Raw genomic sequence first — 10,507 nt, 5'->3', positions numbered from 1 at the left:
CTTAAACCAAAATGTTTTGTCAAAATACCAACAGATATTAACTTCAACAAAATGCAGCCAGATTTAAAGTGTTAACGTGAGTTGGATCAGACGGGTGGATATTTAGCTTCAGACACTTCAGACATACTTCCACTGATCCCCAGGCAGGAAATAGGATCAAATCATTGTGAAGTGGGTCAAATGCAGGTCTATAGGATTTTGTTTTCAAAACAAAAAAAGTTTCCAGTGCAAACTCTTGTCACATATTAAACACAAATGCTTCTAGTTTTGTTTGTTTGAAAATTCATTTACCAAAATGTATATTAATTTTCTCTCCCTTCTGTAAATGAATGTCATTATGTTTTTCACAGTAGGAAGGCGTCTAGTCCGCCTGATTTCTGCATTAACAATGATTTGCTGCCACTTCACTCACGTGCAGATTCATTATCCCTGATTAGACCGAACATTCAGAATCTGCTTTCAGTTTTCATGAACTAAATCTTTGGGAAAATCACACCGTGTTTCAGACCTTTTAGCTGCAGCAATCCTTCATGTATTGCACCACATCTTCAACTCTTGAATTGTTTACTTTGTATTTAAATATTTTTTTTTAATGAGGCCTTATTCTGCATTAGTTGCTGATCATGAGTGTTGATGAAAAGCATTTTGAATTATCTCACAACACTGTCTCACAAATAAAATAAAATAAACAAATAAAAGTTATCTCAGAACTATGGAATGAAAAATCAACTCTGGAACACTGATAGTAAGTTTTCAAGATGGATGCTCTTGGATGGATGCTCAGAAACTAAACCAAACTGTTTTACCCTGTTTAGAGTGGCCGAATAAATAAAGAGAAAAAACCATGTAATGTCAACAAAGTTTAATTCATGTCAATCAGCTGTTTTTACAAGGACAGAAATTTGTTTAGCTCCCTTTAAAATCACTGAAAATAATGAAAACATAACACGACACTAACATTTAAAAAAAACTGATACACACATGTAAAACATCAGAAAGAATTGTAAACACATACAGTGACAGTAAATTAGTAATGTTCTTTAGTTTGTGCAGTAAAGATTTGTCCCCACAGGCAGGAAAATGACCAGGAAACATAAATAAGGTATTAGTGTGGCGATAATTAATACTGAGGCAAAGAAAGACGGGTAAGGTCAGAACAGTGAAGGAGACAGGAAGCTGCAGCCGTTAGATTCTCGATGTAGAGAGGATGTCCTCCACCAGGTGCTTGTAGACCCATGCGTCTCCCTTCAGCCGCTGGCGGCGCACGCCAACCACCTCCGGTCTCTGCAGCAGGCACACCTCCAGCTCGAACGCCATGGTCATCTTCCCGAAGTCTCCCCACGTCTGACACTTGACGGTGTAGCTGAACGAACGGCGGAGGAGACGGGAGCAGAATCAGCTCTATTGTCGTGCTAATGGTAAGTCAGCCAACAGCAACATGAATATAAGGTTACCCTTTCTGTGTGTAGTCGATGTTTTTCTCTGGCAGAACGGAGAGGATCTGGTTGAGGACCTGGTCTGGGTTGGTCTGACTGGTCAGAGTCACATTATATTGAGCCTAAAGGACAAAACATCCAACGTTAATTGGTGAAAATTAAACTTAAACACCATCTGCTGATTAAATATTTCTGTTTGTTCAACTCAGACATGGAGATCCAGCCTTTTACCTTAATCCGTCGCGGGCCGTGACGCGGGACTCGTTTCTTGCTCGGGGTGAGCATGTTGATCATCTTATCAAGGCCTCTCTCCAAGGACCCGAACATCTTCCCTCCTCGTTTCTTCTTCCCGCTGTCTTCTTTGACAGCCATGTCCAGAGACCTTGACCTGATGAAGTAAAGCTGCCTTCAGCACTCAATTGTATCTCCAGATATCTCGGACGTCCGGGGATTTGAAATCTTCGGGAATAAAATAACCTGCGGATGTGTGTCTGATCCCACTAACACCGTGGTCTTTTTCAATTTCCTGCTTTATGCTTACCTTCGCTCTGGACTGAAGGTCACTATTTCAATGTTTGCAGAATCCTTGGTCTCTGGGGCTCTCTTCTGATTGTGCTCTTTGGATGCACTACTGCCACCTAACACACACACACACGTGGATTAAAACAGCGGCACTGAATTTACAGTAACAATTTCATGACTATGATGCACTAATTCATTTTGACTGCAACAAAATTTTGCAACGGGTGACTGTTTCGTTCTTATTTTTGAAGATAATTTCGACTCGACTCATCTTGTTTTCGTCTGAGCTGCTCAGAAAGTTCACAAATTAAAGCCAGACAGCTTTCCTTGAGATTAGAACATCGGGAATTGGCTTCATTTGGTCAGGAGACACACTGATGGAGCGCTGAAAATTAGCAGATACACCTCCGTCTGCAGTGATCACTTTACACCGAGACGTTTCACTAATTGTCACCATTTAATGACTGGGATAGATGAATGTAACACAAACAGCAACAGCAAGTCGTGGCAGAAATGCGGTGAGTGTCGGGTTAAAAAATAATGTTACTGTATAGGCATATGTAATAATTATAGTTTCTTTTGTGAGATGATTTATTATCAGCTGATAGATTAGTTTGAATTTTAAATTCCCCAACTGTCAGGAAAGAACCAGCCGACAATGTCAAGCTTTTAAGATAAAATTAATTCATGTACTGTTAAATCAGACATTTTTAATCATTCAGTTTAAGCTGAGTGGTTAATAGGGTTTCTTCTTTTTTTTCTTTAAATGGTGCGATTAACTCCGATTAAACATTCATTAATGCGTTACATAGAAAATGTTCAGGGTTTGATACTGCTGAGTTTTTTTTTCCTACTATCCAATAGTAAAAATTATCATGATTTGTGGCCCAATAAATATGTCTGTAAACTTTTTAGCAGCTTGTGCGTGAAATAGTTCCCATAATGACGCTACTGGATGTTGAAGAGAATGATTTGACCCCTGGAAGACGTGAGAAACTGAACAAAGAAAACACAAAAACACAAAATACTGTGTCTGCGGTTTCTGAGGCCAAAGAGCTGCTCAGACGGAGAACGGCACGAGACCAGATTAACAGCGAGACGGGGCAAACAACAGCCCTTTGCTCCTGTGCGTGGGACTGGCTGGCTGTGACTTTGGAGCTTTTTGAGCACAAAGGCAAAACCAGTGTGAGTGTCACACTCACACACACACACACACACACACACACACACACACACACACACACACACACACACACACACACACACACACACACACACACACACACACACACACACACACACACACACACACACACACACACACACACACACACACACACACACACACACACACACACACACACACACACACACACACACCACACACACACACACACACACACACACACACACACACACACACACACACACACACACACACACACACACACACACCACACACACACACACACACACACACACACACACACACACACACACACACACACACACAAAAGGGAGCTAGGCTTTAGTGGCAAGAGAACACATGTCACTACAGCCCACGTGGGACAGAGAGCAAAGGAAAGAGACAGCTACACCTGTCACGGCACACGCCTAGGGACAGACGCACACACAGACCACAGCGTGCGTGTGCGTGTGTGTGTGTGTGTGTCACAGGTAGTGTGTCTGCACTGCAGAGGCTGTAAAGGAACCGGGCCGTCCCGGATTCCAAGGATTTAACCTCAAACAGGTCAGCTGCAGCGTGTTAGCCGTCTGTTGACCAAATTTATAGAGGGAACTAATGAGGCTGGACACCTGAGCAGAGGAAGCACCGTGACAAATAATTAAGACTTTAATGATTCTCTATTCATATTAGTGTCCTTCATTTATAGATAAGTGAATAGAATTAGCTTCCTGATAATAACCTCACCTTTGAGTTGACAGTGATAAGTGTGTGTTGGAGCGAATCCAAGTGTGTGTCCATTTTCGGCTGCATAATGACAGCTAAATCATAGAAATATGAGTGGCTTTGGGATAAAAACAGGCCCAATAAATGAGTTTATTACCAGAGGACAATTTACTTGCAAATGTGTGGCATGTGGATGTGGCACTTGTGATTATGAGAGCTGCATGAGACGAAGAGCGGGGAAGAGATAAATGAAAGCGGGGGGGGGGAGAACGTGGAGAGGGGCAGTTGGTTAATGCAAATCTAATCTAATAGGGACTTGCACTTCAAGCCATTGGTTGGAACAACAAACAATTACTGTATACAAATAAACTGTTGATGGCCTGCAGCTCGGCGGTGCCTGCGCCCGTCACTGTACTTGGTGGAGTCGTTGGGAAAACGCCCGTACCTTTAGGTGTGGCTGCTGAGGGCTTCGTGCCGTTTTTACCGGGTGTGGTCTGCGCTCTTTTGCTGGGCCGCTCGCTCTTTTTACTGGACGCTGGAGTTCGGGGGGGCGGCAGCAGGAAAATGTCGCCGTCTTCCTGTGACGCTGCAACGTTCTCCTTGTTCTCGCCGGCTCGCTCTTTGATTGTGGCTCTCTTCTCGTGGCGGTGTGGCGGCGTTGCCGTGCGTCCCCTCTCCGGGGTCGGGCTGGAAGCGTATTTCTTTTCCACTGCTGGAGACAGCTGCGGAAAACAAAACTACATTTAACAGCATCCAGCTTCTTATCACTCTGTCTTCATAAAGGCTTTTATATTTGAACACAAAGTCTGATCAGAACAGTTGAAATCCATTTGCCACCTTTCTAAATGATCTATGGAATCTACATCTGTAGCACCAGCTTATACATACAATGTCTTTTCTGTTGGCTCCGTCTGGCTGACCTCTGACCCCCTGAGGAGAGTACTGCGGGACAGAAGTCCACACACAGTCATCGATGTACTCTGAGCAAAAATCCAAAGAGCCCACGATGACACCGTCTTCGTCCTCGCTGAAGTGAACAGCCTCTTTAGCCTGAACACGGGAGATTTAGGAAAGACGAACAGCATCAACACAGCGATGAGAGTGGAAGGGGTGAAGAATTTGTGCAAAAAGCATCCAGCTGCCAGGAGCCCCAACCTGTAGTCTCTGTTGCACAGGAGAGCCGCAGTCCTCTGAGAAAGCCGTCTCCGGGCGCAGGCGGACAGGCTTCCCCCTCTGTTTCTTCGACAGCAGCAGCAGGTAGACGGCCGTGGTGTGATCGTACTGCCACTGTGAGAGTTAACCTTTGTCAGTGCCTGTTTACAGAAGCTAGAGCATCACAGTTGGGGGGAGTTTAAAAATTATTTAAATAAAGTACAGTGCAAATGCTTCAGGTGATGTGGAGAGTAAAAAAGCTGCAAGAGCGCTTTGAGTGCAACTGAATCAGGTCACCTGGACTTGGTCAGAGGTCGTAGAAGACGTTTCATCCATTATTCAAGTGGCTTCATCAGTTCATGCCATTTGCTTGAGTATTCTAGTAAATCGAAATATGAGCTGATCTATTCCTACGCTTCACGTCTGTCACTCACAGCTTCACATGTTAACGGGATCTGAAAGCGTCACTGAGCCACAGGCTCCATCAACATCCGGAATATTAGGATGAGCAGTGAAATCATCTTCCAAGGCAGCAGATCGATTCAGGTTGACCTGATTCAGCTGCTTTGAGAACAAATGAGGGTATGTGATACAGACATCTCGGTTCAAACGGTTATGTCTCTTCATGTAAACCCAAACTAACTCGATCATGTTGAGCTCAGGGCTCTGTGGGGACCCATTGTTCTTTACACCACTTCTGACTGAACAATGGCTCAGTGTCTGGGCTCGTTTTCCTTTGCTACAGTATTATTCCTGCTTGTATGAAATGATGGCGAAGCGGCATGATTTCACATCAGCCTTTTTACACAGTGCTACATGTAGAGGAAAAAAAAAATCTAGACACACACCTTGTTCACCAGCGCTGTGGTGCTCTGTCTGGACCGTTTCATGTTGACCGCCATCTCGGTGATACAGTCTTCATCTATATAGTCAAGCTACAACAGAAGAAGACAAAAAAAAAGAGACACACTTTTCATACAAACACTTTTTGTTTTAACAACAGGTGAGAATCAATAACATTGATAATAAAGTAATAAAGACTGATTTTGTGTCAGTGTGAACTTCTGAAATGTTGGTGACTGAATGCTGCAGTTTCTTTCTGGCACTCCATGTTGTGGATGTTTGTACCGGCTGCCTGCTGTACCACTCCACAGGACTGTTGTACTCCTTTATCACCCAGGGATGGTCGAGCAGCTGTCGGACAGTCAGACGCCGCTTGGGGTCCACCTACAGGACACAAGCAGAAACTGCAGCTCAACATAGCCCAGCACGCCAGTCCTGGTCTGAACACATCACTCCTGTGTACCATCACACTTTGACATACTAAATTAATAATAATAATAATAAAAAAAAATCTTTTACATTTTTTAAGACAGCCTTGTGTGTTAAGGAATTAAGACGCCGTTATGTTAGACAATTTTATGGCTTATTTGCAAATGAACTTTACTGTAGTTCAATAACTAATTGGGACTGAATCAAGATTCCCGAAAAATAAATAAATGCAGATAAAGTGTACATAGAAAAGTTGAAAGAGCAAACTTGATGGCTGAAAAGAATACCTGCATCATCTGGTTGAGAAGGAGAATACTACCAGGAGAGAGCCAGTGTGGGTTTTCATATTGTCCCCTCTGAAATTACAAAATCATGCATAAACACATAAGGTAACGAAGTTTGGAAAGGATATCTGAGATTTACTTGTACAATATAAACAATCCAGATGCCTGAGATCCTCGGAAAGAGAAAGTCAGAAGCAAAGTTTAGGTCCCACACTCCTCACCCACACTTTTTTTTTTTTTTTTTAAATCAGGGAGAAAGGGAAACATAAGAGGGATCTCACTGTGATCTTCCTGTAGAGGGCCATGCAGTTCTCGTCGTCGAAGGGCAGGTACCCACAGAGCAGGGCGAACAGCAGCACGCCCATGCTCCATACATCGGCCTGGAGGTTAAACACGTCACACAGCAGCGTGTCAGCCTCAGGTGGGACAGATAACATTTCACAGCTCAGCTGCATTGAGACACGCTCCAGCAAACATGATCAGGACGCTCTGAAGAAGCTGAGCTGATGTGAAAGCTAGTAAAAAAATATAATCTGCAAACGTTATTGTTTGAATTGATCTCAAACGTAAAACCTCACAACAGAGGATTTCACACCTCCGAGCCGATGTACGCTTTGCCCTGGATGAGTTCGGGGGCGGCATAAGCAGGACTCCCACAGCACGTCATCAGCTCATAACCCAAACCTCCCTGCAAGAGACAAGGCAAAAAAATGAAAGTTTAGTTTCCTGAAATTATTCGTGAAATGTCGACAATGTGCTGTTTATAGGCAGATGCCCCAAATAAGAGTTTGACAGAGAACACAACATTCAAACAATGATTATAAGAAGTCATCTACAGCTGGAAACAGATACTGTGGCGCCTTTATTGAATTGTCTTTTATGAACATCTTACTAACATTTGGAGGTTTAACAGCCTTTATAAAGTCAAAGGACAAGAGTTAAGATCATTAGATTTCAGTGCTAAAAGCCTGAATTATTTCTATTTCCTATAACTCTGTAAGTTCTTGATACAATGAAAACTGTGATGCAAATGAGGGAATTCACCTTTGGTCTGGCACACAATCCAAAGTCTATAAGCTTCAAATTATGGTCTTCATCAATCAGCAAGTTCTCCTGAAATTAAAAAACACAAACATTGCAAAATACTACAACCATTCTAAGAAATCACATGCAATTCAACTGAGACTTTATGAACTTGTACACAAGTGTCAAGATCGTTTTTACCGGTTTCAGGTCCCTGTGTGCGTATCCTTGGCTGTGAACGTAAGCCATCGCAGACACAATCTGCCTGAAGAAGACCCTGGTCTCCTCCTCCGTCAGACGGTCCTTTGCTATGATGTAGTCAAACAGCTCCCCACCGGGGCAGTACTGACAGACACGAAAAGACAAAGGAGAAAGAGAAGGTAAAGAAAAGAAACCAAACTTAATGATATGTGCTCTTCCCTCCCTGTGAACTTACCTCCAGCACCATGAATATCTGGGTGGACGTCTCTATGACTTGATACAGTCGACAGATGTGTTGATGACTCAAGTTTTTCATGGCTTCGATCTCCACTTTCACACGAGGCAAGTCATCCTGGGGCAAGTAAGATGGATATGAACATATATTGGTGGATAATCGAGTGAGAAGGAATGGTAATCTTTCATATCCTTATAACACCATCGGCTACTCTCACACCTGTATACATTCATATACACAAACAACAGTTTAAGTACACAAATTACCGAACATTTTTCGAACTCTGAAAACAACTTATTTGCCTGACTTGATTAAAAAAAAAAACTCAAAAGAAATCCTCCATCCATCTTATATAGCACTTTATCCAATTTGGGTTACAGGAAAAAACGCCAGCAAACAGTGGCGAAAACATTTTACACCATGTAAACCAAGTTGCGAATCCATCATAGGGGAAACAGAGAGAAAGACAATCGCACACTCAAATTCACACCTACAGGCAATTCAAGGTCTCCAAGTAATCTCAAACAAATGTTTTGGCCTTTGGGAGGAAACCTGAGTAACCTGGGAAAACCCACAATCAAGGAGAACATGATAATTGGCTCCAGATGTGATGCATAAACAGCTGCAAATGTGTAAGTAAAATCAAGTGTATTCCATTCATTAAACCTTCAAGCATACTCAACCTTTTATCTATTATCTTTTTAAATACTTACGTTTATAAGGCAAAATGCCTAAAGGAGATCTTTTTCAAGACTGAATTCTTTTGAATTTTTTTTAAGGATCATTTATGGCAGAAACTGAGGACTTCACCAGCTGACATTTGCATAAAGGGAAGGTTACACTCTTAAGAGACAAATCACCAGTTTATCAAAGGAGAAACTAACCTCACTAACCTCAAAGAGAGAGAAGGACACACAATGACAGACACCCATTAAGCAAAAAGGGGCAACCACTTATCCCACCAAACACGTTTCTGATTTTGCAAGCAAGCCTGACTGCTCAAAACCCATTCATGCACAGGTACAGGTGGCAAACTCCAGACTGAAAGGTCACAGCTACGAGCCTTGAGGTAGTGAGGCGACTGTGCTGTTACTGCACAAACAACTCAAATCCTTTGGTCATGCTAATCTGTGAATTTCTCAATGAAGGGTCCTCAAGTTTCTAAAAGAAGAATGGAATGTATGGGCTTTCATTTCTGGCTTCTTTCTTGTGAAACCAGTATCCAGTGTCGAAGGGGGTGGTGGTGGTGGAAGTGTTGTTTGACACCGACAATATTTTGAAATACAAGCTTAAAATTCCCCGATTTGATAACATTTGTTCGTGCTGGCTTAGGTCACACTTGACCATTTTTGAATTATGATGAAGTAAACCAGTGCATAAACTGACTTTCAACATGAAAACTGATTGGCTGGAGCTTGTGGGTAACAGTGTGGCTGCAACAACAAGACATGTAACTGAAGACCTAATGTCTGGCTGGGATGATGGATTCACATTTCCCCAGGTTGAGACAAACACGCTGTCATTGTGAACTCACCCCGAGGTCTTTCTTATTCATGATTTTGATGGCAACCTTCTCTCCTGTCAGGATATGTCGACCCAGCTTCACTTTAGCAAAGCCACCTGTGAAAACACGGACAGTGGTCGGACTCGGAACAGAGACCCGGTTTGACAGCACAGAGACCCGGTCCGGGTCTGTAACATGCACCTTACCGGAGCCGATGGTCCCATAAACTTCATAGTATTTGTGGAGCTCGTCGGCTCCGCGCTGCTCCGTCCTTTCCACAGGCATCCCTCTCTTTGTCAACCTCCCTGCGGACAGAGAGCACATTTCCACGTCGGTGAAAGCGATAACTAAACCACTTTATGCTGAACGGATGCAAAAATACACGTGATAAAAGCCGCCGATTCTGCCGCAGGAGACATTGATGGAGCTTTTTTTTTTATACAAGACAACGGACATTATTTACCTGGATTTAAAAAGAAGGCAGACGGAGACGACGCCGAATAAAAACAGAGGAAGCTTTTCCACCTCGGGGGTTTTGAGGTTTTTGGTCGAAGTTTGAATTTCGCTCGTTGTTTTCTACATCCGGTTTGTGCCTCGCGCCCCTCCTGGTGGCGGAAGGAGGTACTGCAGCTCAACGCTGTCCGCTGCTGATAAAGCTTCAACATTCATCCCAACACTGGTCACATTTTTAAAATGGTCACGGAAACTTTTGCAAAACACAATTCATCAGTGAACAGACTGGTTTCTAAGGTCGATCATTAGTGATCCACTCATCAATCCATTCTCCAGTCAATGAAAGAACTACACAGTTTCAAACAAGGACAACTGGATTCAAGAACAGTTTGTCTCCAATAGCAGTCACCATGCTCAACACAGAAAAACACAGCTGATGGCCGATAAGTATATCCTAATTCCCTGTTTTCCTGTTGTTTATTTATTTTACTCTAAAGTTACCTTCATTATTTTGAA

General features: G+C 43.0%; 1 protein-coding gene across 1 annotated transcript; it reads right to left on the bottom strand.

Moving 5' to 3' along the window:
- Positions 1-921: 921 nt before the first annotated feature.
- Positions 922-10,079, bottom strand: LOC115390341 (maternal embryonic leucine zipper kinase-like). The gene is made up of 18 exons (XM_030094177.1): positions 10,002-10,079; positions 9,745-9,843; positions 9,569-9,654; positions 8,035-8,151; positions 7,800-7,943; positions 7,620-7,688; positions 7,171-7,263; positions 6,857-6,955; positions 6,579-6,647; positions 6,148-6,246; positions 5,868-5,954; positions 5,023-5,154; positions 4,756-4,917; positions 4,313-4,589; positions 1,978-2,074; positions 1,668-1,824; positions 1,455-1,558; positions 922-1,363 (listed from the first exon to the last, which is right to left on the bottom strand). The coding sequence occupies exons 2-18, from the start codon at positions 9,821-9,823 to the stop codon at positions 1,186-1,188; spliced, it is 2,049 nt and encodes a 682-aa protein (XP_029950037.1). The 5' UTR covers positions 9,824-9,843; positions 10,002-10,079; the 3' UTR covers positions 922-1,185.
- Between the last annotated feature and the right edge of the window lie 428 nt (positions 10,080-10,507).

The sequence above is a fragment of the Salarias fasciatus genome, chromosome 6 (genome assembly GCF_902148845.1).
Source record: "Salarias fasciatus chromosome 6, fSalaFa1.1, whole genome shotgun sequence".
NCBI lineage: Eukaryota > Metazoa > Chordata > Actinopteri > Blenniiformes > Blenniidae > Salarias > Salarias fasciatus.
The sequence above is the reverse complement of the archived record's forward strand: the minus strand, read 5'-3'. Positions and strand labels throughout refer to the sequence as shown.

What these genes read in the sequence shown, in the direction of transcription:
- LOC115390341 (XM_030094177.1), bottom strand. Translation starts at nt 9,823, where the DNA reads ATGCCTGTGGAAAGGACGGAGCAGCGCGGAGCCGACGAGCTCCACAAA. An exon ending in CACACAGGGACCTGAAACCG is followed by an intron (nt 7,689 to 7,799) that starts GTAAAAACGATC and finishes TTTTAATTTCAG; the next exon opens with GAGAACTTGCTGATTGATGA. An exon ending in CTGTGCAACAGAGACTACAG is followed by an intron (nt 4,918 to 5,022) that starts GTTGGGGCTCCT and finishes TCCCGTGTTCAG; the next exon opens with GCTAAAGAGGCTGTTCACTT.